Genomic DNA, 27,072 nt, shown 5'->3' with positions numbered 1-27,072 from the left:
TTACCTAGTTGGTGTCTTAAGAAATCAGAATAGAAAACCATGATCTATATAATGTTAAAAAGATGAAAATTCCAAAACATCCCCAATTTTTTTAATACCTAGCGATTACTCTGTCTAATTTACTCATTAAAGTAATGTTTGTTTTTTAATTTCACGCAAAGCTACAAAAGAGCTAATTTAGCAGTGTAAGACTAGAGCTTCTAATGAGTTTCTAATGTTGTAAGTCTGCAGACATACTGCTGTGTTACTGGGGTGTCGGGTGTTTGCGTGTTTTTCTTATAGCAAAGCCACATCGGGCTATCTGCTCAGCCCAACGAGGGGAATCGAACCGCGGATTTTAGCGTTGTAAATCCGGAGACATACCGCTGTACCAGCGGGGGGCTTTAAATGATTTCTTCGGTGTTATCGATTAACATAAGATGTTATTATTCAGGAAAGAAAATTACAGATCTAATATTAATTAATGCAAATTAAGCACAAAGCTACACAATGGGATATCTGTACTCTACCCACCACGGGTTTCGAAACCCAATTTCTAGTGGTGCAAGTCCGCACACATAACACTGTGCCATTGGGGGGATGGGGGGTAGGAAATGAAAACACTCCTCTTTTTACAACACACGATATTTCTCTATGTGACTATTTTTATTCCTATTTCCATTAAACAATATGCGAACTGTCTCTTTTTAGCGCGTTTTTAGTAAAGTGTCAAGTCTATGAACTTATATATTGAATATTTTTTATTCATTTTATTACAATTGCACGTTGTCAAATTTATATAAATGATTGTATAGACATTACGATGGATAGATAGCTACTTCTGTATGATATTTATAGTTTATTGGTTTATTGTGTTTCTTACATTTATTATTTCTGGGAGAGTTTTAACACAGTCGCAATCCAAATATGAACAGAAATAACTCAGTATTATCCTGGTTATGATATCAGAGTTGAAGCGTTTTTTTATATAATTTTTAGCTTTGATCTTTTATTTTCTGTCACATTTTCTATGGTGCATCAAAGTTAAGTTTACGAATTTTCAACTTTAAAATTTTGAGCTTGATTTCCCGTGGTAAACAAGACCCAAATATCTCATTGTGTAACTTTGCGACCCCCCCCCCAAAAAAAACCCAACAAAAACCAGTCATTTTTTTTTTATTTTTATATGTTTTATACATTATCCTTTTGAAACACATATACATATATTCAAGGTATCTAAATAAAAATGCTCCAGTTTTTGTCGCGCAAATAAGAGGCAGCGTTTTTCTGCTTGAGGTGTATACAGACAAACAGTTTAATAAATAAATGTTCAAAATAATATTTTTGAAAATTTTAATCACAAGGTATAAAGAATAATACCGACTTTCCGGATTTTACTGATTCCAATTTAGAAAACAAGTATCTTCCAACCCTAAAGAGAAAATTTTGAGGAATTAACGAAACAAAAAATGAAAAGCGTATGCGGTGCTATCCTGTAGTGGTTACAACTTTTTTCTTTCTTTTTTCGATTTGCATATGTACTAAACCGTTACAGTAAAGTAAGAACTGTTCGTATTTATATAAGTGATAATGACATATGTATCATTCGTTTGATAATATAATTTTTTGTATATAGTATTTTTTATCAGTAGAATATGTTTAGTAATAATTAGCAAGAAATTTCATATACAAATATAATATATATTTCTCTGTGACTTATATTTAAAAGTATTGTTAAATTGTCCTTGTGTTGATTGAGCGGTCGATGATACATCAGCAACAAGTACTATTGAAGTGGAAACTTTGTAGCTTAGTTAATTTGTTTCATGAAAAATTCGAATGATTATTTCTATATGTTCTCAATGATGTATTTTATTTTGCCCTCAAAACGTCTTACTAACTCTTAATATATAGTTTAAATTATCATCAACAGTATTCTTTCTGCATGTGCACATTATACTTGCATATTTACATTTTATAGTATACGGTAGTACTAGTAGTGTATGTATTTCATTTCTTCAACAATTGATGCCCATGTATATTGCCAATTTAATTCTAAAGAGGTACTTGATATGTTATTTTTACACTAACTGTTGATGCTTCTTATATGTACATTAGGAATACATTAAATATTTGTGAAATAAGCTTTATATAAATTCTAAAGCCTCAGATTTTTCAATGATCCTTCAAATTCTGTATTAAATACCACTGAATAAACATAAAATAGTGAATGACAGTGAAGTATACACATCTGAAACTTATTAAAGTTACTGCAATACAGTTTGGTTTGGTGCTTACACTATCAGAAAAATCATTATTTTAAGACTGGGACAAAACAGATTCTTTGAATAAAATGAAAAAGTAAATTTATTCATCTAAATTTTTGAGTATCTGCATTACAATAAGTTGTTTTTCATTTCTTTATTCTGATGATAATTTTTGATATTATAGATACAGAACACATTAAACTTTACAGCAATAGTCAGAAATATAAATGTCTACTTATTAATTGCATGCCTAAACTTTATAGGTCAATAAATACGTAGTTTAAAAATAACCATTAAAAATAAAGAAATAACAGAAGACCTATTGGCAAAAGGGGATATGTTGTGACTTCCAAAACTATATTTCAGTGTCTTTTAACTGATTTTAAAAATAATTGTGATCACTTCCCATACCCCCTTTATAAGGGAAATTCACAATTATAAACATTAATCAATTAAAACTCTGAGAATGTCAAAACAATGAGATTGATGCAGGGCATGACTGTTACAATTTTTTAATTAAAAACATCACTTACTCTTGAGTTAATAATAGAGATATTAATCATGTTTAAATTGTAAAAACTCGTGTGAATCTGTTGTGTTAAATAATATGATTGTTAAATAGTGCTAAATATCTTGTAATAACTTTAAAAATTAGATACATTTTATACAAATTGTATGTATTGTATAATTTAAAGAAGTGTTGTGCAAAAATTAAAGAATGTTTGCACCAGAAGTTTGAGTGTTTCATATGATGCATTTTGTTCACTGCCTGTTGTGACAAATGATCCTACACTCAAGGAATAATGGGTGTAAACAGGTTATCACATATACATGTATAACAGTCACAACAATTTCTCATGCTCATGTTTTTGTTGTTGTACATTTCATGTACATGTATAACACCCACAAGAATTTCTTGTGTATATTGTTTTGTGTGTTTTAGCAGTGTCTCATGCATAGTGTTTTTTTGTTGGTATAGTTCGTGTACTTGCATTAAAATTTCCATTCTGTGCTAGTAAAGTTTTTAGTTTCCATTCCTTATATAAAAAATTATGATTGAAAATACTTTTAACATTGAGGGTACCCAACTGATGAAACTGCATTCTAATATTTGTAAATAGAGATATGAGACGAGTGTATTTCATTACTGATAATCAGACTGATCTTTAGACTTGCTTTTAAGTACATAGCTTTTTCTACTCACAACTTACTATTATTTTATAGTTAGTGTTAAGTGTATTGCCTGAGTTGCTTATAGGTGGTTTATATAAATTATTTTATCTGGCTCATGAAGGTCACATCTTCTAGTTTTCCTTATGTTGTGAAGGTTCTGTTGTTGTTGTTTTTAAATATCACACAAAGCTATGCAAGGGCTAACTGTACTAGCTGCTCATAATTTAGCAGTGTAAGACTAGAGGGAAGGCAGCTAAACATCACCACCCACTGCCAACTCTTGGGCTACCCCTTTACCAACAAATAGTAAGATTGACTATCACATTATAATGATCCCACAGCTGAAAGGACAAGCATGTTTGGTGTGACAGGGATTTGAACCCATGACTAATAGATTGTGAGTTGAGTGCTCTAACCAATTGGCCATGCTTAGCCTTACAAAGGTTCTGTATTTTTGTTACAAGTGTTGAATTTATGTGGTTTTTATAAACTTACATTTCTTGAATTTTTGTCTTTGGTTCACTAAAACCCAAGGAAAATAAGTTTACTTTATTGAAACTTAGTTAAATCCAGTTTATAAAAGATTAATTGAAAACCATCATCATAATACATGTATTTCTAAAATCATGGCCTGTTGACTGTTTGGTGCTTGAAAACTGTCCTTGCAAATCCACTTTCAAGTGAATTAAAAATTTAAATCCACCCTGTTCTTCTGTAAAATGTTTTCCTCCACTGCTACAGATGGCAATTCATTTCATTAGACATCCACCTTCTTTTTCAAATCTTAAAATTGTGTTCTCTTGTTCTAATATCTAATGATTTAATTCAATTTTGTCTCTTGATAGGTGGTGGTTGGGGGTCTATAAGATATATGTGCATATTGTCACATTCTCATTCTGCAACTGTAACATAACAAATAGGTTGTCTACAGTAGTTTCAAGTAGTGCAATACAAACATGTTTAATAATCCTGGTAAGTGGTTATTAACATGTAAACATTAGTTAAACAATTTTTAAACACTAAAAACAAGTGCATGTTGAGCAAGAAATCCAATCAAGCAATGGTATATTGTCTGGTTAAGTGATGAATGAAAAACCAACAGAAATATATTGACATTAGCAATCCTGGCAGAATGGAGGAGTAATATAATAACCCACTTCAGGTTTTGAATTTCGAAGGGGAGTGTTTTAGAGGAGCTTTATCGTCCCCTACCCATATTTCAAATCTTGTTATTATCTTCAGAATGCAACACAAAGACGTTGATGCTTTTATCCAAGATCATCTTTTAAAATTCAGTAAGATTATCTGTTAGTTTGTGTATATATATATATATATATATATATTTGCAAGAGGAAATAAGAGATATTTAGCCCATTCCTGAATGATAACTTTTTCATCTCTTGAATCAGTCTAGTAGCCCTCCTGTGAACTTTTTTTTCGAAAAGTCAGTGTCTCATATGAGGAGACCAAAACTGTGCATATGGTAATATTTCAAGTGAGGCATAAAAAGGATTGGTATTGAGATAATTCTACTTTCTGATTTGTAATCAGTATGTTTAGAAATATGTGTAATAAGTTTTAGTGTCTGTGTGCATCATGTAACTCCTCCTAAACCTCAGGTTGCACAGACTCTGTGAATCATCTCAGTCATGAGGTTTGTATAAAAGTAAACCTTTTCACCCAACCCCTTAGGGAATGTGGATATTTCACACACACACAAAAATAAATATGTGAATTCTCTGAAAGTGGATCTAAATTTGGTATTGATTCACATTAGAACACATAAATAAGTAGGCCTAATAATTATCATTTGTAACACAGTTAAAGAAATTAAACTTTCATTATAGTGACAATTGAAGTGAAAAATGTAAAACAGTAGTTGAAATTTAAACTTGCATTACAGTGTCTCTATAAATGTGGGCCATGCACTCATGGGTTTATTAGTATACTGTAAAATTATATTAAGTTTACTTCTTGCTAAAGCTAGGCAATAAGTGAAATTTAATAATTGAGTAGTTATTGAGCCCATGAATCAACTACTTTTAATTAATTATTCTTATATGAGACTTACGTAGTTGAAATAATAAAAAATAATGATAATTGTCAATACAAATTTTAATTAGATAATTATTGTTGTGAGTCAAGAAACTTACAGATTAAGGTGAATAACCTTTAATGAATCAGAAAGAATAATTAGAAATTATTATGTTATTTTTTCTGTTGATTATTTGGAATAATTAAAACAGTAATAATTAAAAACTAATTTTGATTTGGTAATTATTTTCTTGACAACAATCAATTTAATTGTAATTTTGATTAATCAGTCCATTTGAACTCAATAAGTGTATGGAATAACTGAATCAATAACCCAGCTTTATTAATAGCAGTGAAGCACTGCTTTGATGTTTTGAATAAGATACGTATGATTGTGCAAAGATTCTTTTCATTGGTCACTTTAGTGAGCATGTTCCAATCTCTTTTAAATGTGATCCAAATTGTAATAACCTAATTCAGTAGTAGAAATATCTAAGAGCTTAATATTGTCAGTATACTTTGCTTTAAAATCAAATTGAATAAGAAAAAACAAACATACTATGCACTGATTCCTTAGGCACTGCAATATTAACAAGGGTCCAGTTTGATTGGGCTCCAAAAATAACAATCTTTTGATTTTTCCCTTCTAACCTTCCTGCAATTCAATTAGCTAGTTTTTACAAAACATTACTGATGTGATTCTCTTAGCTAACCTTGTGTATAGCACATGATCATAAAACTTTTTAAAAATGTAAGTACACCAAAGCAGTACACTTATTTATCCAGTAAATAGTAATTTCCTTTAAAAATAATAATATATTAAGAAGTTAAATATCTTTTTATCCAGTCCATCTTGGCTTTCATTTGAGTTGTGATATATGGATTCAAGTTCAGTTGTTCATTATTTATACAGGCATTATGCCTGTTTTGAACACATTACTTCATAGTCATTACTGAATTGGATTAAAATGTTTTTCTCAATCTTATTGATATTGATAGACAAGTGTTTAAATATAGAAGCTAAATAAGCTTTATGACATGCTTATTTGTTGCGGTCTTATGTTTTTAAAAGTTGTGGCAACTATGGTGTTTGAATAATTCACATTTTTCACTTCATTAGTAACCAAGTGTAGTACAAATACAACATTTTACACATTTTCTGTAACACCAGTGTTGTTATAAAGTCATTTGCCATATCATTATTACATATTTACTTGAAGTGATGTTGCAACCACCAAATTTTTGAGTATCTTTGTAGAACCTAAATGTTACTGTTTTTGCTACTACCACTCTTTCCACACACACAACACTACAGATATTTTCTGCATGTGGAAGTAAAGAAGCCCCTGATATTATTTCAGAATAACTTTTGCATTTTAACTTACTTACTGGACTCTGTTGTAGACCATGTGTGAAAAACTATGGAGATGTTGCTGTTGAGAGTTTCCACACACAAACATGGGCACTGTACCAGCTAAGCATCTCCCCATAGGCATGGTAAAAGCTAGAGCATATGAAAAACTCTCATTTACCTACATCTCCAGGTTGGCAGGCCTGAGACCAATATGGTGAAATGAGGGTATTCCAGCAGACCCACTGGATGCAATTATGGTGAGAGGCAGATAAAGCATTATCTACTTGTCTTTGCAAGATCTTGTAGTCAGGGGACATGAATAAGATGTGCAAAGCACTGAATGGAAACCATCTAGGGATAGGTGGACATGACAAGAAGATATAGGAATAGAGCCTAAATGCAACTATTGTAACAATAATTTGCATAATTTTTCTAGGTTTAGCATCTCGTAATAGTTAACATTCCTGGCTATGGAATGAAAGACCTAGGTTTTGAGCTATGATATTGTTGTAATGGTTGATACTTCAGATATGGTAGGTGCAGTAAGTTTAAAATATTTTAAGGGAGCATTTGGTAAATATTTTAATGTAAAGGGTTTTTGCTTTAAAATGTTTAGTGAATGTGATTTTCTAAGTGAATCAACAAGTTATATGTTACTGTCATGTAATGGCTTCTTTTGTTGTGCTGCTGCTTTTAGATTATTCAGTAAAACAGAGTTCAAAATCCAGTCCACTTAATGATAATGAAAGTTTTAATTCTTTTACCACAGGACCTACATGTGAAACTTGGAAAAGTTTCACATAACTAATAATAGGCTTAAATAGTAATTAATTAGAGATTATTTAGATACTAGTTTCTTGTATACTTCTCATGTTTCTGGTACTTTTTTAAAAACACATACACAGAAATTATTGAACCTAAATGATAAACTTTGTAATCAATCAACAGTCTAATCTAGTGCTACCTAATTTCAGTTTTTTATCACTCTAGTCACTTCCTACACATTTAAGAAAGTTCTGTACATTGTTAAAGACATTACAAATGCCTAAGATTAAACACATATCTACAAACTGTCTGCTTCCTGGATTGTAAAATCCTTTGATTAATTCTGCTACTCACAAAAAACAAAACAAAAAAACTTATGTAAAAGTTCATCTCTTGATAATTAACAACATTACATTCATAAACATAAGCACTAGAATCATTAATCGTGTAAAATGAAGCACAATCAAAATTGATCAATGAAGAAACCTTTTTCATTTTCTTTCACTGGATATAATAGGTATAATGTGTTGACATTCTACTGTACATTCTTTATTTCCTTTCTAAGAACTTACTCATAATGTTTTGTCACACATTTTGGTAGTTTTATTTTCTGTGATGTATAGTACAAAGATGGGATGACCTTTTGTTTTATCAACACTTGCTGTCTTGTTACTGGGAGGATTTTAAAGTGGATGGTTGAGGGAATCTACTGATGTCTTCTTACCTGGTGTTATCCTAGAAGGGTCTCAGTAGGAACTTCAGGTTCTTAATCAGTTTTGTGTGTCTATGGCAAAGTCTTATCTGAAGTTATCCATTTTATTGTTCTCCTTCCAATGTCTTTCTAAAGATGATCATGATGAATATTCTTGGATGAAGACCTGCTCTGTTGCACTTCAAGTAGTTTGCCTACCTTATTTCACACTTTCATCATTGTCACAGGAATTTCAACCCGTGTTAGTATAATTGTCATGTAGTCCACAGAAATTTTCTGTTCATAGACTGAGAAACTGTTTAAAGCTAGTCTGATATCGCATCTAGATTCTTGTATGAATTTTCTTTCTGATATTCACTCTTCTGCTATGTCAACTAACATTTTATTGAATATGAAATCATCCAAGAACCATGAGGATGTTTTATACCATTTTATTACTTGAAATATATTTAAAACAAATGCTTTTTTGTTTCATCCATGTAAGCACTTTCCCACCTTTCAGAGTAAATAAACATGTTACTTGGCTTAAATTCGATGCTGTATTTCTTTGAATAGTTCACTTCTTATTTCAGTTGCAACAGATGGAGTGTTCTTATCCTCAATATACCAGTTTCTTATTTATTATCAATAGCAAATTCATCATATATGGTTTGTAAAGACCTGGAAAAGTTTTGGAAGTTTGTAAATTTGAATGCTACTTAGTAACAGTCTTATAATGAAAAGTAACTTTTTAATCTTTGCCAGAACTGTATTTGAATTTTGTGTGAAACAAATAATCTATTTTTAAGCTTTATTTTGATGGATCTTAATTTGTTTAAAATTGAATTGATTTTGTGACATACACCTCATTAGGTATTTTAAAAAGTACTCACAATGAATTCTTGAGAATTTGTGCTTAGTATGTCATATCATTTCCAGAATTCTGTATAGCCAACAATACAAACATTTACTTGTTTACAAACAGAGTTAATAACTGTTTTAATAACATTTTGGTTTTCTAGGTTGAAAAAGCAAAATAAAAAACAACAAAACATTAATGTTAACAAATTAACTTAAATTTTTGCCATTTTGATAATTAAATGTAAGTATGATGAATAAATGCAAACACAAAGGTTTAGTTGCAAATATTTATTTAAAAATTCAGTATATTACTTTCATTTTATTAATGTTTTGTCTCACCTTTGGAATCTAAATATTTTGGTTTATAATGCAAGCTATTTTTCTGAAAATTTTAAAGGTTAATTTTTATGTAAAATTACAGCACTTGTTTGAAAATAAAGAATGCTGATGAGTATTATAATATACAATAAAAATTTAAAGCACTAGTCATTTGAAACTCATAGATTCCTTCAATTTACATTGCCCTAGCTTTACTGTTTCAGAGGGGTGAGCTGCCCACCCATGTTCTTTATGTTTGACAACCTTCCACACCACATTAAAACAGCCTATGCTGTGCAATTCAAAATCTATGACATCCTTCCTCTAAAATCCTGCTTGGCAAACTGACTTGCATGTTATAGCACTGATGAATAGAATATTTGTATTGCAGGCTATGCTCACATGTACTTGCAAATGATTAACTCAGCAAACATTTGCCTACATACAGTGTGTATTTTCTCTTTCTCCAGTAGTGGAGAAATACTGCACAGTACACAAATAGCAGTGTTGAAAACATCACTTCTCAATTTACATACAGGAGTTGCCATTTTTGTCAGGTATCACTATAAGCTTAAGTGAAATAACTACCTATCATTTCTATTTATTTCAGTTTCTTTAATAGATATTTACCTTACGTGGTAACAGCATCCAAGATGATAGTATGGGAGTTCTTCTGAATTTTAATAAAAAGGTGTTGAATTATCTAGTCCTGAAGTAGAATAAAAGCTGCACACACATATGCCTTTTCAATTTAACTCCACACTGCCCCAATTTCAATCAAGCTAGGGGTCTGGATTTAGGATATAATGTTGAATTTCACTTAAAATTAGACCTTTAAAGATTGTCAGAAAGCATCCACACCTAGAAAAAAAAAATTTTTATTTTAATATTTTTAAAGAAATATATCTGTCATATATCTCAATCTTTAGCCCAAAAATGAAAAGAAACTCAATGCAAAGTATTTAATAAGACAGTTTGGAAATTATGCTATGTTTTTAATTCAAATCAAATGGATGCTTTCAGTAATAATCACTGTTACAGTCAAACTTATATGTGATTGAGAACACCAGTAGTAAGTTTCACTACAAAAACTATTGTTGGCATACACAGCAACAAGCTGGATTCATTTCCATAACTTAGACAAAAATTGCAAGACTACAATAAATGAACTGTTACAAATGACATAACACACACAAATACACAATCAGAATTTATAAAACAAATTAAACTGGTCTGATTTATAATTGAATCAGTTATTTAGGCCAGGAGCAGGTTCTTAAAGAAATTACTGTGAGTGTGAATGACGTTGTTGAGTAAATAAATTTGCATAAGGAGGAAACATTTTTGTAAAGGATTTCAAGTTATAATATGAAACTTTATATAAAAAATTCAAATCCAGATGCAATGTAAACAGTCATATCAGTGTATAACTTGGAAATGAAGCCAGTGGTGCATCATAATGATTAATTTTGTGTAATTTTTATTTGTATTTTAAAGCAAGATATGAATTGATATGAACAAAAACATTACCTGAAAAATCTGAAAAAAATACTAAAATATGATCAGGTCTATATGAACCCTATTTTCTATATATAATAGTAGTTTTATTTTGTCTTCTCCTATTTCCTAAATGCTTTTATATGCAGTTTCTGACAGTATGTCTTTTTAAGTTGCAATTGTAACATGTTTTGTCTTGTGATTTATTTTGTCTGTTCTGAATTAAGAGTTGTCTAATTAAAGTATTTTGCTTGGTGATCCTCATATTATATTCTTTTGTGTTTTTGTCTAACCAATACTTTGTTTGTTTGTTTTCTGTGAGAAGTTGATGTTTTCATAGTATTTGATCTGACTATCTCATTATTCCTGTACAGGGTTTACAGTTGGTACCAACTGTACCAGTATTGATTTATAGTAAATCATATCTTTAGAGTTTTGACTAAATGCCTTCTCTGGTATTGCAGCTTTGTTTTCACAGAATTATAAATGTTTGATGTGATAGTTTTGAGTTCTTGCTTCAGTTTATAAATGAATATCACTGTGAAAATTGGCAGTAACATGAAATATGGGAAACTAGTGACTCCCATACTCTTGAAGAGAATGTGAATGTGGCTATGTGACTGATTGTACGTTAGGTAGGTGTATGTGTGATTAACTCTAAGCATGCAGGCAGGTCAAACTGTGCATGTCACAACATTTTAGTGAGTTATATTCAAAATTTAATTAAACTGTATAATTATCATGGCATATGAACAAACTTGACAACATATAGATACTAAACCATATTTTAATACTGTATAAGTTTAATTCTTAATTGTATAAGGAAATATTTAAAAATGACCTCAAATTTCCCTACTGTGAGAATTTAGATATTTGTTTTTGAGCCATCTCCTCTTCTGGCTGTTTTTGTCACCTGAACTATAAAATGTAATGTAAAGTATTCTCTATAATTTTGTCATTGATATTTTGAAGCCATATTTTTATATTTTTGAATCTTATGGGGCTGAAGACCAATCAATGAATATTCAGAAACCACTTTCCATACCTACATCTAATGTACTCTACTTTACAGTTTGCTAATATATATTTTTGAGGCTAACTTCTGTTAAATTTATAAGAAACAGAATGAAAACATATAAATTGTAAAAAGCATAGCTTACAACAGTATACTGATTTGGTAGCATTATAACTGGGAGGGTTAATTTTACAATTTGGTGTAGAGAAGCCTGTTAATTCTGTGTATGGAAGGGTGCTGCTTTTTGTTACCCTCTTTTTGGTCAGCAGCACTAACCTAGGGATGTGTATGCTTGAATCATATAGTTCATATGTTGCATAAGTTTTCCTTAACTGCACATGTAACCCCAGTAAAATGCTGATATCTTTTCAATTTTTCTTCATGAACTGGGCATAATTCTTGTGATTTTTTATGAGAAAAACAAAAATTTGAATACATATCTATCACATTGTCATAGTTGAAAACATTTGACATGAAGTTGAAATCATAGTCACACACATTTGTTATTCATACAGTCACTAGGATGCAATGACAATATTGACTTAAAAGTCTATAAACACTATTTGATAAAACTTATGAAGAAATGACATGATGGTGCAGAAAGTACATAATAATCAGGTTGAGGTCTATTGCCCTTTCCATCTCACTTGAATTTTTGTTTTTCTCAACATTAGAACACATTTTTTCAGTATTTCAACATGTTAATTATAGCAATAAGCATCTAACAACCAATACCATTATTTTTTCTAAAAATATCTAGTAAATGGCTTTAAGAATAGGGTAGATATATGTGAACATTTTTGTATTTGATAAAAACTTGTGAATATAAAGAATATAATATTTCAACCACATTATTATCTGTTAACCTAGTGTTGGCAAGACCTTTTGTCTAGTATCAGGATTCATCAGGCTTGCAAGGTTATAACACACATAGTGTATTAGTAATAATTTAAACAACTGTTTTGGTAAGATAGTGATTATGGATATTGTCCAATAACCTGAAGCCAGGTATATATCATTCTATGTGTCCGTGTTTGCTGTATTTTACATTACAGATACTTTTTATAAAACTCCTTTGGCATTCCATTTTTTCTTTCAGAATTAGTGTAAATAAATTCAATAAATGCTTATTGTTATGGATTGTTTTTTTATTCTGAAGTACATCTCTTTGAACTTTCATCATTGATTAATATTGTTCAGTATATATATTAGCCTTGTTGTTATAGCCCATAATTCCTAAGTTTACAGTCTGAAAATATATTAGAATCATTTAGAAATTTTTGTGTATCTGAAAAATGGTCACATTACATGTGGGTATATATTATTATTATTTAAATAAAAATGAAAAACAAAAGAGTATATCGTTATTGCTTTTTTTTCAGGTCGTCAAGAATATTTCTTCAGTGGAAGTTAGATTGCAGTTGAGATAAACTTTCTGGTCAGAGCATTTGTTGATAACTTTCTCTTTTATGCCTCAAGTATTTCTGATTGTGTCTGGGCTTTACATATGTTGTGAAATATCATAGAGTCATAATGTATTCACAAAGCTTTTCTATATTCAGTTTAAAAGGTCTCAACTGTATTTTATGTTAAAAAAATTTAACGTTAAATTGGTTGGTCCACAGAATATCTCGTAAGGTATTGTATATGCTACTAACACTAAACATTATATTCATTTTTACATTAGAAAGATGAACTGTAGTATGAGAACTGTAAAGCATTTATCAGAAGAAAATGTGTTGAAGAGTCAGTAGGTGTGATATTTATTTGGGGAGAAAAGAAAATTATCAGTTTTTAGCTTAAGGAATAGCTTTTATTCAAGAAAGGTGATTTATGAAAACGAAAGCAGGAAGCTGAAGCACTTATCCTGCAGTGTAGTCACAAGATACTTATCATGTTAAGATATGATTAATAACAGGCTGAAAGAGAGTGTAAGCTTATCCTTGTTGTTTACCTTGTCAACATTCACTTTATGTTGTGCCTTTACTAAGTGGAAAAAAAAGTTGACTGACTAAATCTCAATTGTTTATCATGTCCAAAGCCCCAAATGAAAATCTTATAACTTACATTCTTGTTGTGGTTGGTGATGGAGGTGTTGGAAAATCTGCACTAACCATCCAGTTTTTTCAAAAACTGTTTGTGACCGACTATGATCCAACCATAGAAGACTCGTATATACAGCACACTGAAATAGATGGCGAGTGGTGTGTACTTGATGGTAAGTACTTTTTCTTTATGCTGTCGCAACTTTTCGTACATCATATTTAATTTATTGTTTCCATTAATTTGGTATATGTTTCTTAATAGAGTAAGACCTCATGTAATGTTGTTTTCAGAAAATTGAAACATTTTAAAGATCATAACAATATAGGGTCTACAAACTACAAATAGTGCAGACTAGATGGTTATTTCACTAATGCCACAAAATATAACTATAGAAAATACAGAAATAAGTAAGTTGCACAGTACACTAGTATTTTTGTGGAAACCTGTAGCTTACTTTACATATAGAATTACATTTTTTTGTGCTACCATACAGTATTAACAATGTTAGATTATAAAATATTTTACCTGTATTTCTCCTTACAATATAGTCAAGTTGTTATCCATATTTCAACTTTCTGAGTTTTTATATAAGTCAAAACAACTTCTCTATTCCTCAATCTAAATATTGTACATTGACTATAATATTATTCTTTTCTCAACCTTTGAATCATCTGTCAATCACTATTTCCAAACTTGCATTCATGTATAAGGTTCGTACCTCCAGTTATGCTCATTTCAATCGTATAGTTTGGTTATTTTTTGTCAGCAGCTTTTGTCAAACAACTACACACCTGATGAGGCCATATCATGCTAAGGTGTATCTTAGTGTTCTCGTGGTAACATTCATACCTTTATTTACAGAATGGTTGTTGGCTAGTGTTGTATTTGAATGACATTTGTCTCATGAAGAACATATCTTGAGATACATGTTGATGACAAACCACTTGAAGTAAAATGGCTAGCATGGGTGTATTAAAACTTTAATTAAAATAAAGTACAGAACAATGTTTTGACCTTCTTAGGTGACCTTCTTTGTTAACCTGAAGATTACCTAAGAAGGTCAACATTGTTCTGTATCTTATTTTAATTAAAGTTTTAATATTCATACCAGCTGTCTTGAGAATACTTTGAAATATTTAACATTGGTTTTGGAGAGTTTTGATTTTTTACTTTGACCATTTGTTATTATACATATACACACTTGGATGGTCAGTTTAATTGACTTTTTAATTGTGAAATTATACATACTGTAAGTCTGAAAGTACTAAGTATATCTTCATGACATTTACCAAGCTTTTAGTAAATGAAACAAGTATCTTGTACCCCAAAACTCAGATTTTTTAATAAAATGTTTTTACTAAAGATTTGTCTATGAATTTATAAATACTTTATTTAGTCTGTCTGAGTAAAAGGTGATCTCATGTTAGTAATAAAACTAGTACTTTTTTATAGTATCATGTTTTAATTACATAACTTCTGGAACTTTGTGAATAGTTTTTTTTTTCAAGATCTTATGTTTCTTCTATTTTCACTATACTGACACAAACTGTAGCAAAATCCTCAATGTACAGTTAATTTGAAAGTAAAATATAAGAACTAAAACAAATATACCCTTTATTCTTTAGAATTACTGCAGAATATGACAGACTGTTACATTATTTATCTTAACAGTCTCAACTATGGTCTTTGACTGCTAAAACAAAACAGACAATCTTCTTTATGTAGTTTAGGACATATTATTTCTGTTAGTTATAAATGTCTTAACTAGCAATGTCAGAGAGAGTTATAGACTCCTTGCCTTCTTATCTCATGGAACTCCTTCAAGAGGAGATTGTACAGGCTGATATGTAAAATACACCTCACACTTTTGTTATGTATATGCACATCATTTGGCCAGTTTCTTTCTCTTCTTGCTATCACTTGCTGGTTTGCCATCCTTCACACTCCATATAAGCTCTGTCAGGGTAAGTTCTCATTTTTTCTCTTTTACCTTTACATTTGCCCCTTTCTACTCTCTTGGATCCTAGTCTGTGATGAGTGATGCCTGTCCATGTGTACTTAACTTTAAATCTGCACCATATGGCTATATAGCTATAATGTTCATTGAAGAGAAAGGGTTTCAAAAGATGTTAGAGGTTTTTCTTTGATAGATTGTTCAGGCAGAGTATTTATTATGAAACTTTGTAGAATGGACAGCAACTGCCTAAACAATCTATCAAAGAAAAACCTCTAACATCTTTTAAAATCCTTTTTCTCCAATGAACATTATAGCTGAAGAAGAAAGGCGGAAGACTTTCGAAACATTATCCTCTACACTTGTGTCTCCACAACAGGCACTTGCCTTTCATTCTACAAAGTTTCATCATGTTTGAGGTTGCCTTATGGTATCTTGCTTCATCAGTAAGGTCCTTACTATACTAAGTCACAGACTAGCAGTGTCAAGATTGCTGCCCATTCCTCTGGTCCTAGCTAAATAAACTAGGATTGACCTACTTCGTAAAGCAGGGTTTTTGTGGCCACTCATTTAATTGTCTTATGATGCTGCATTTTTTGGGCTACTCATCTTGTTGTTATTTCCCTCTCCCAGTGAAATGTGGGAGTCCTTACCACTTACCAGTTCCTAGTGGCTAAGGTGGTGGACCGTGTAGGCTTCCTTCTGAATTTAGCCAATTCCACTTAGTCAAGATTTGGACAGTAATGTTCTGTTGGTGTACCCACCTCCTACGATGGACAAGAAGACAAATACCCAATGTTACCTGGTTTTGGATTGGATTAATTCACCAACTGCATTTCAGTTTTCTGGTTGGTTTTCTCCTATCCTGACACTAATAATCAGTGATGTCGAGAAAACCCACTTGTAGGAGAAATATATATGTAAAACGAGCCGTTTTTACATGTATATTTTTTCTATCCTGACACTGCCTGAATGTCAGTTGCTGGGTACTCAGGATGTTGGATTGGCATAAGGGTAGCCAACAAAAGTCCTCACACACATAGTTGGTAGGGAACCTTCCCCTACTGTGGAATAAACAAAAACCTTGTGACACTGCCATGTTTTCAACTGGAGTTGACTCACCACATTTTCATTCCACCTTCCTACCATTAACTGAATATCGGGTTCCTGGGTGGCCTGGATTGTCACAACAGAAGTTATTTTTCTCTTTTGCTTCCTGGTTCAGAGATGAAGACAGTTGGAACCATCCTCCTGCTGCTGAATGAAAGACAAATACCTGATTTCACACTGCTTTTAATCTGAATTTGACCCACGTAAGACAGTCTGATGCACTCTGGCCACCCACATCACATTGTGTGCCCGATTATATGTTGAATATATATCTTTTCTGCCAAATGTAATAACACATATCTTGACAATGGGTGAATAATATACCTGGTACAGATAGGATGAGATCTCCCACAAATGTTACCCTATATGCTAAGATGTCACACTACATGAATTCTCTTCAGGCATCTACTGAAGAGTGCTCAGCGAGGTAACTTTTGCATGTATCCTTACACCTTTTCAATGTCAACATGGGATTCTACCTATTGTGTGAGAGGAGGTAAGGTATCATACTGGAAGTTGGCATTTTCCTGTACAGAAAATTTAATATCTGGTAGGCACTTACCTTTGTTTGCACTTTCCACTCATTGTCTCCTCTTCCAGCTCATCTTGTTTGCTTAAATAAGTTATGAGAGTGCTCTACAGTATGGAGGAAGTTAGCTGCACTAGGAAGATGTGTTATACTCATATTGGTAGAGGGTTGCATGCTACAGTCCAACTGTATCACATTTAAACACATGAAGGTAGATGACAAGCAAAATTGGGTGCATGGAATTTAGCACAAATCTTGGAAAGCTATTACATGAGAAGAGGGAAGTGTCTGTTGAGAATATATTTGCACTGTAGAAAAATGTTAACTTTTGAAATGTGGCATCATATTCAGTAGCATTTTTTGTATATTGATCCTGGTATTTTATTTTCATCTGAATGTATGAAACAGCAGTGAGATATTTTTATGTAAGTGTTTAAGTTATCCAAAACTGCACATAGCATTACTATTTAATTATGTCAGAATCTGGGTCTATAGTTTTGGATGTTATCATCAGTATTTAATAATTTTTATATTCGCCCTAATTGTTCTACTTTCTTGTATATGTATTGCTTGATTCTACATTAGGGTAGGCCTTATGTGCAAGTAAAATTTCAGATTAAAAATATAAAACTATTGCTCCCTAATTTTCTCCCAATGTACAAAAAATATTAAATGACAAACTTCAGCTATTTTGGACCATGTTTAGAAGTTGCTCAGTGAGGTTGAAATTTTAGACTGCAGTGTCCTGATATTGTACATTCTATGTGATATAATAACATACTACTTTATGTTTTACAAATTATTTACTTAAAGTACATTATTATTATTACATAACTATATGATTTTGGTATGATTAGTCACAGTTGCATTGTTATTGTTTTCTCTTTGTTGTTGGAAAAACTTCTGTGATCCTGCACAACTTCTAGGAGGAATTTTTTGTGTTTATTCTTTATGATGATATTACACTCTTCAGTAAGGGTCACACTTCTTTTTGCATTGCCATTTACCACATTCCAGTATTTAACTGTCTGTGGTGTCTCCTTGTAGTCCTTTTTGAATTCCCATGACTTGGGATCATGGTTCAGAAGTCCATATGGAATTTTGAGGTACTTGAAGAAGTCTGTTTTTTCTCCGAGATGTACTTTGAAGGTTTATTCACACCTTCCTTATCATTTAGTGCCTTTACCATCACTTGTTTTGTCACTGTGGGTATAGTTGAATCAAATAATGCTAAACCACTAATTTCCTTATTGAAATACTATAGATGTCCATCAAATTTTTACAAGCAGATTTTGAAAGAGCAGAATTCATTTTCTCTTAGTTAATAAGACATTGTAGGAAATTAAGATTGTTGCTAGAAGAAAAATTACTCCAGAAACAGTGAACTATGCCCTAAGATAGACTTGAAAACAACAAAGATGCAGATATCATGGAGATCTCTTTCCTTTTGGCCAGTGAACTTATTTGAGCTCTCTCATAAATACTGAAATATTGAGGGTATATAATACTTTGTCTATTCAGTGTGCATGATGCAGTGCTTCAGCTGTTATAAAATACACTCTGTGAGGAGGGATGTCCCCAAGAAAGGTCACGAGCAATTCAAAAAGTTCTTGGTAATCTTCTCTAGGTTGGCTGACCTGTTGTCTTGTTATACAGAATATTCCAAAAGTAAAAAAAAAATTACAGCATTTATTATTTATGTATGGAATGCTCTTGAACATTCTGAATAATATGGAATAGTCTGGAATTTCTAGAAGGTGCTAGAATATTCCATAATAATAAGTTAAAACATTCCAAAACAACCTAGAATCTTTCAGAATTATTTAGGATACTGTTAAAGATACTAGAATATGCAAATGTATTGCCAGCTACAAGGAATATTTCAAATACTTTCAGAAACCCCTAAATATTACTCATTATAAATAAATTTGGTGTACACTACTTACATCTTGGAACAAAATGAGGGGTGAGTGTGCTTTAAATCAAAAGTTCAAAAATAAGGACCACCCTATCCTACAGGTTACATTCTTAAGTAAAATTTAACAGTTTTATATTTGAAAATATATGAAATTAATCAGAATGTAACTCAGTAGTGATAGTAATGTAGACAAATAAAGTTTCCAAGTTGATTTATCTAAAATTAAACATGTCATTTCATTGTTAGTTCTAGATACTGCTGGGCAAGAAGAATTTAGTGCCATGAGAGAACAGTATATGAGGAAAGGAGATGGTTTTCTATTGGTTTATTCAGTCACTGATAACCAAAGCTATGAGAATATACACAACTTTCACACTCAAATTCTAAGGGTGAAAGATAGGTAAGTAATTATACTTCTGTACAGTAAGTGGTTTGCATACAAGGCTTTATTAAATATTTGGTTTTATAGTAATTTACAAGATATAATTTACATCATTACATGCTTCATTTATAGGTCTTTATTATCATACATTATAGTGTTAAATAATGTCTATACCTCAGTTGAGGAAGGAACAAATGATACTAGTTTCTCCAGAATAGATACTGGAAGCTGAATTGTTATGAAATACTCATTATAATGATTAATTCACAATTATGTTGAGTATCAGTTCCATTTTTTTGCTTTAAAAGTGAAAGTGACACATTCTTCTTCATGATAATGAATCATTTATACACTTTTTCATTGATTTTTTATCAATCAATGAATACATCTTTTTTTTCTTCCTAGGTTTGTACTTTACATATTTATGTTTGAACCTTGCTTTGTATTTACTTTTGGACTTGTGATATTACACAGAGGCAGTACAGTGGTAACTTTACAGACTCACAATGCTAAAATCTGGGGTTAGGTTCCCCAGAGTGAATGCTGTAGATAGCCTAGTGTGGGTTTTTTCTAAAACAAACAAACAATTACATATAAAACCTGGAACTGTTTATGAATTTGAAAAAGGAATAAAAACTGTTTGGGAGAATCATACTCAAACCTAGAGAAGTTGGAAACATTTATGTTTTCACATTTCTTACCTCAAGACCTTGCACCTGGTTAATTAAGTAGAGTTGTAATGAAAAGTTGACATATCTGTGTGTTGCATACTGTTGTCTAGAAAATCGGGGGTTAAAAGTTTGGAATCTCACTGATGTTGCCTTTGTAATTATTTTTGTTTAAGTGGGTTAACATACGAATGCCCATGATTTTTTTGGTGTTACTTTTTAAATTTAATTATATAACTAATATCAATCTGTCATGAATAACAACAGTTATTCATAATCAGGATTGCAAGGAATTGCACAAAATTATAATAGAATATTTGAGAAAAAGAGTACATTAAACAGTATAGATTCAGTTCAAACAACACATTAAAACCTTTACAATGACCGTTAAGGCTGTATGGTCTACATATAAAAATGGACAAAAAAGCATACATGTTAGACTTACAAGGAAAAAAATCCACCCTAAATGGCCCATTTGTAATTCTCTTGCTAACCTTTAACAAAAATGGCATTGTATATTGCACTCAAACATTTTGTATAGTACAAAATAAGGTACAGCAAAGGTTGTAGAGGTATTGAAAAATCAATTTGTTTCTTCTGGATTTTACACAACCTAAAAACCATCACAATTCTAGTGTAAATGATGTTATCATTATTACCTTTTTCATGTATTTTTTTTTTACACACATTTAGTGTTTCTTTATAAAGCTTAAGTACAGGGTGAAACAGGATTTATCAGCCAACAATAGATGACTGTAACATATAGATACTCAGTGTTTTGTACACTGTATAATCAGTGTTTTTAGGAATCCAACCACTATATGATGTATAAAGTGAAGGATGAATAAGAATAAATCAGTACACATAATATTATATTTTATTACACACGTTTGTAGAATAGTTACTTTAAAAGACACTAAGGTTACTTAAGGTGATGTTTTTAGATGTATATATTTTATTTGAAAAGGCTTTTTTTTATTGTTAAAGTTTTATACGTACTTATTAGCAGTTATATCTTAGTCTAGGCATATATTTATCCATTGGTATGCATTATATGTAGAAACTTTAGTTACACAGAAAATGTCAAAGGTGTGAGGTCCATGGAAGCAAGGGAAGCAGCTTTCCCAATATATGTTAAAAAAGAATTAATTTTTAAGTATTAGCTAAGTGTGATGATATGAATTTGAAGTTGATTCATATGGAAGCACTCTGATATACTGTATATAATCAGTAATTACCTTGTACAGGTGAAAGCACTGTTGGGAAGAATCTGGACAACAACTTGCAAAGTGCTTCCTTTTTTGAGTTGATTTTAGCTTTTTTACTATTAGAAAAGGATTTATTTCTAACTAAACATTTTTTTTTACATAATATATTATTTAAACTATAAAATGCTTCTTACATGAATAATTTTGTGAATGAAAAAGTCAGATTCATATTTGTAGTTAAATAAACAACAACGTATCTTGAATGTTATATTGGCCTCTTCTGTGGCATAAAGGAAGCAATTACCTGTTCTTCGTACTTCAAAATACATGCATAATTGGAACTTATTGACAATTTATAATTTATATATTAAATTATTTAAATCACTAAAAATTTAAATGCAATAAGTAATTTATAAATAAGATAGCATTTTGTAATTACTATTTTGTAAATTAAAATGTACAATAAACAAACAAACATAATAAAAAATTATAGTCAATTTTCTTGCGACATTTGGAATTTTTTTTTTATCATGACCTGCTTCTCATGTATTCATATGATACATAGATTGAATTTAGTGTTGTCACAACCTGTGACGAAGATCGAGGAGTGTGACAGATTTTTTACAAAATTTAAATCATTCTCTTTGGTTTATGCAAATTGAACAAAACGTGTGCATCTTTTAGATACTGAACTGAAGAAAAGATTCCCAAAAGTGGCCCCGACACATTGGAATTATAATCACTGTCTTGTTGAATCTAGTTTAGAATACAAGGAAGAACATAAGAACATGTGACTTATTTCAAAGTATTGTTGATTATTTTTGAAACTGGGATACTGAAATTTTTACCTGTACCCAAGCACTTTCATTGAATCTCGGAGATTTTGAGTTCAATTTCTCGTTGAATATGTTTCTCAGTATTTTTTCCTATATAAATGTTATATTTAGTGTTCTACAGATTAGGGTATTTAACGTATACTACTATATGAATAAAGTAATTGAAATGGTGACTATTCTGCAAAAAAAAAGACAATTTTGATGAATTTTGAGTAGCAGTTGCTGCCTTATACCCCCCTGCTAAGTGAACAAGAAATGATTCAGGAGAAGACATTAAAATAACATACAGAAAATTATGTTATGAAATTTGGGATGTAATTTGCAACCAAACTAAAAGAAGGTTTCAAAGCTTGAAAAATCATAACATTCCTTGAGCTTCTTTACACTAAAATACAGAAAGAGAACCAAAAATATTTCCTGAGTTACCATAAAAATCATTACAAGATAAGTGTGGACAATACTTTGATATTCATTGCTTGAAAAATTAACCTTTGGTTTTATATGCTAACTCTGATTTGAAAGGAAAACCAGTAAATGAATTACTTTATTGTTTACAAAATGCCAAGTTAGATACAGCCCTGCAACAACTTACAAATTTGTGTGAGTTAACTTTGACTCTTCCAGTCACCAGTGTCTCAGCTGAGCATTCTTTTTCTCATTTAAAAAGAATACACAGCTACACCAGATATGCACAATGACAAGAAAGGCTCCCAAGTTTAGAGTTAATTGCAATTGAGAAAAAGCCTCTTAAGGAAATAAAGACTGATAGTTTCTATTAAGATGTAATAAATTTATTCAATCAAAAGGATAGGAGGATGGAATTAACATATAAATAAAGTAAGTAGCTGAATGTCTTGTTTTTATCTTTTTAATTGGAAGAACTTAGTCTTAAATGTGATTAATAACTGCAAGTAATTATTATTTTTTTTTTATGCCTTTGCTCCCCAGTTAGAATGTATCACCTTACAGTCCTGAAAAATATAAATGCTCATTTATTCTCGGACAAATATCTTTGGTAATTTTCAGCTCCAGCTTAACATCTTATGTCTGGAACTAATGCAATCAAATAGTCAACAGCTACAGTAAATTATCATGAACCATATGAGCCAGTTACTAGTTATGTTTATTATCATTACAAACAAATTATTTAACAATTGAATAAAAGTTAGCGATATTTAAGCAACAATTCTAAGCTTGTTTATCGTCATGATTTTTTTTAAACAGCTTTACAAAGTTCTCTTTGCTATTTGAAAGAAGCTTCTGTAGATTTGGAAGTTCAAAACCAAGACATTTTTTCTGGTGTTTCTCTAATGTAACAGTGGTGTAAAGAACCAGTTTCCCTAAGAGTGACCATAGATGATTATTTTCATCTTATCTTCAAACACAGCAGTAATATTGCAAACAAATCTAACTTTAATGTTAGCAATCCACAAATTAATCAATGACAAGCCCAATGTGCAAATGCAGAATATAGTTCCAAGAAGGATTACTTTAAAAAAACAGTAACCATTTCTTTTCTTAACTACATTATCAGTAATCTTTCCTTCATATTTGATGCATATGTAAAGCAAGCAGTATTAATTCAGAAATTTATGCCATCAAAACTCACACAAGAGTTTTTTTGTCTCTGGTACCAGAAAGGCTATATATTTCTACAGGGAAGATTTGCCAAATCCTGATATTTTTTATGAAGAACTTCATTGATGGAAGACAAGATGGACAGGCCCCAAATATAGGCTAACTACTCAAAAACATACTTTACTGTACCAAATATCTTCATGTTAGTGCAACTCTTTGCCACTAAATCCATATAAATGTTTGACATCTGCTCTTCACATGTTATTTGAGGTGTACATAAACCAAAAAAAGACTGGGTGCTCGAGATGTAATATATTATCATTATGACATTGCTGTTAACACTGAAATTCTATGTAAGTTATTTATGGAAAAGGACCCAAGAAGAATGGAGCATACTAACATGTTATTTCAGTAGTGCATATATATATATACGCATGGTACACAATGATTGAAATAGCTAATATACTCATGTTGTACAGAGTTGTTTAACCCTGTACTGACTTAGGAGCTTCTCTACTGCACATGATACAAGGTTTTAGTGTTGTACATTCTACATTTTATTAAATTACTCTTTGTTTATATTGTGCTAATTAGTGTAGTATACAATCTTAACTAATAATTGATATTTGAATTGTATATAAGATTTAAGTTATTAATTTTATAAGGCAATATTTTAAAAAAAATCTTGAATTTCCCATACTGTGGCTTGTTACACATTTTCTCTAGGTATTTTCTCATCTCAAATTTTATCCACTTACTTCCAAATAAATTATGAAATTAAACATAAGGTACTTACTGTAAAACTGTCACTGCTCTGACAGATCATAATTTTTATAACCTTCAATTTGGTTTGGTTACAGAGCTATCAAATAGAAAATCAGACCCCTCCTGCCACACCTACCCATCACATTCTCTCATTTAGGATTTGTTAGTAGTTCTCTCTTATTTTTAATTACATATTACCAATAACCATTAGAAAGTCAAGGTCTTCATCTGCCAAGTGACATATAATATTGTGTTCTGAACACAGAGTAGTCAGTTTCGCTTCTAATTCAACTTTGGTTCCCATTGGATTCACAACAGCTAGATTGGATGCATTTTTGAAGGCTCTTGTCACACAGCTAGAAAGCTAGAAAAATTGTGATTGTTAGAGTAAATTGTCTACTTTTTGCATGCTCTTAGTCTTTGTTCTTTGGTGCATTATTTAATTAAATAAAAATTATTTAATGCTCTACTACCATTAATTTAAGAAAAGTAGGGTTAACCGTGATTGACAGTCAAGAGCAATAAAATGAATACTCAGGTAAGTACTTTATTTCTTATTTTTTACATTTATTATTTATTTATTATTAAAAAAGTAATTAAAATATAAAAATAGATATCTCTTTAGGTTGGTTATGGTTAGATTAGGTAAAACAAATAATATTTATAGTATAATAAAAATGTTTCACAAGGGTATACATGCAAGTAGCTCATTGGTAATATAATTCAATAGCATAACATAGCTGCACATGATTTGCAACTTATAATGGCACAAATAGCAGTTAAAGAGGGTTCAAAAGGCAATTAAAGGGGCAATAAAACATTAAAATTTAATTATTTTATACTTTACCCTTTTGAGGCTCCTGTAATTGACAGTACATTCCCAGGTATTTCTCTTCTTCCATCCCTCAATGTGGATTCCTGTACGTGGTGAGGGGACCTCCCAGGGAAGTTTCTGTTCTTTCTGATTACCTCTTCTGGGATCTAAACATCCACCCACGTGTTTGCCGCGCGCTGTGACCCGTGAAGGGGAGGAAAGGATCCTGGTGGTTGAGGGATCCAACCCTAACACACCACTTTGGCCTTGAATTCCTGTAGACAAGTGGCCTTTGGGTGGTCCCCCTTGGGCCAATCGGCTGGTCCACTTGGGCTAGAGTCAACCAAGTACCAGTTTTGGAAGTTCTCAACAAATGTTGTGGATATTCTGTCTGATCTAGTGTTTGGGTATAGTACTGACGAAATTCTGGCATTGCTGCAGTGTCCTTGCTTGACATTGTAGTGCATCCCCTCGTAGGGCTCCATGGTGGGTGGGGTCAGTAGGCACCGAAATTTTCTTTTTTTCCTATGGACCCTCCTACTAAAAATTTAAATAAAATAGTGAAAAAACAGTCAATAGGTAAATGACCACGTCTTGAAGACTTTGATCAGCAATCTTCAACATCTGTACCACCAGTTGAACCTCATTTTTTCATCCCACATTCTCTTTCAGAAAAATCTTTAGGGCAAATGTCCCCTTTTTTATTCAGAAGGAGCTGGAGGGACTTGCTGGCTCTCCAAAGTCAGTAAAGAAGCTTCGATCTGGAGACATATTGGTTGAAACATCCACATACCAACAAAGTGAACTCCTCTTGAATTCAAAGGCAATTGGGGATATACCTATTGAGGTTACACCTCATGCTACTTTGAATTCATCATGAGGAGTTATTGTTGAGAGGGGTTTGAAGAACATCCTCGAGTCAGAGATTCTCACTGGTTTCTCCACTCAAGGAGTTTCTGCAGTGAGGCACATCTCCTCTCACAAAGATGGAGTTACACTGCTGACAAATATCCTCGTTTTGACATTTACATCACCATGTGCACCTGCCACCATCAAGGCAGGTTATCTTAATTGCAGGGTACGGCTGTACATTCAAAACTCTCTCCGAGGTTTCCAGTGTCAGAGGTTTGGTCACTCAAAGATGTCATGTTGTGGTTCCCTGACATGTGCTTGTTGTGGTGGCAAGGACCACGATGCCTATGAGTGTGAAACAGACCCACATTGTGTAAATTGCAATGGTTCTCACCATTCCTACTTTTGTTCTTGCCCCAAATGGTTAGAGGAAAAAGAGGTGCAGCATTTGAAAAGGT

General features: G+C 31.5%; 1 protein-coding gene across 4 annotated transcripts in view; it reads left to right on the top strand.

Moving 5' to 3' along the window:
- The first annotated feature begins 1,254 nt into the window (after positions 1-1,254).
- LOC143246257 (ras-related protein M-Ras-like) overlaps positions 1,255-27,072 on the top strand; it is a 44,638-nt gene continuing 18,820 nt past the window's right edge. The window contains exons 1-4 of one of the 4 annotated variants that reach the window (XM_076492681.1): positions 1,255-1,538; positions 13,337-13,392; positions 13,642-14,172; positions 19,758-19,911. In XM_076492681.1, coding sequence (XP_076348796.1) covers positions 13,986-14,172; positions 19,758-19,911 — 341 coding nt within the window. In that variant the 5' untranslated portion in view covers positions 1,255-1,538; positions 13,337-13,392; positions 13,642-13,985. Of the gene's footprint in view, positions 1,539-1,730; positions 1,763-2,023; positions 2,043-13,336; positions 14,173-19,757; positions 19,912-27,072 lie in introns of those variants that run through there. The other 3 variants (XM_076492677.1, XM_076492678.1, XM_076492679.1) reach the window with 3 other exon arrangements.

The sequence above is a fragment of the Tachypleus tridentatus genome, chromosome 3, assembly GCF_004210375.1.
Source record: "Tachypleus tridentatus isolate NWPU-2018 chromosome 3, ASM421037v1, whole genome shotgun sequence".
In the NCBI taxonomy this organism is placed as follows: domain Eukaryota; kingdom Metazoa; phylum Arthropoda; class Merostomata; order Xiphosura; family Limulidae; genus Tachypleus; species Tachypleus tridentatus.
The sequence above is the reverse complement of the archived record's forward strand: the minus strand, read 5'-3'. Positions and strand labels throughout refer to the sequence as shown.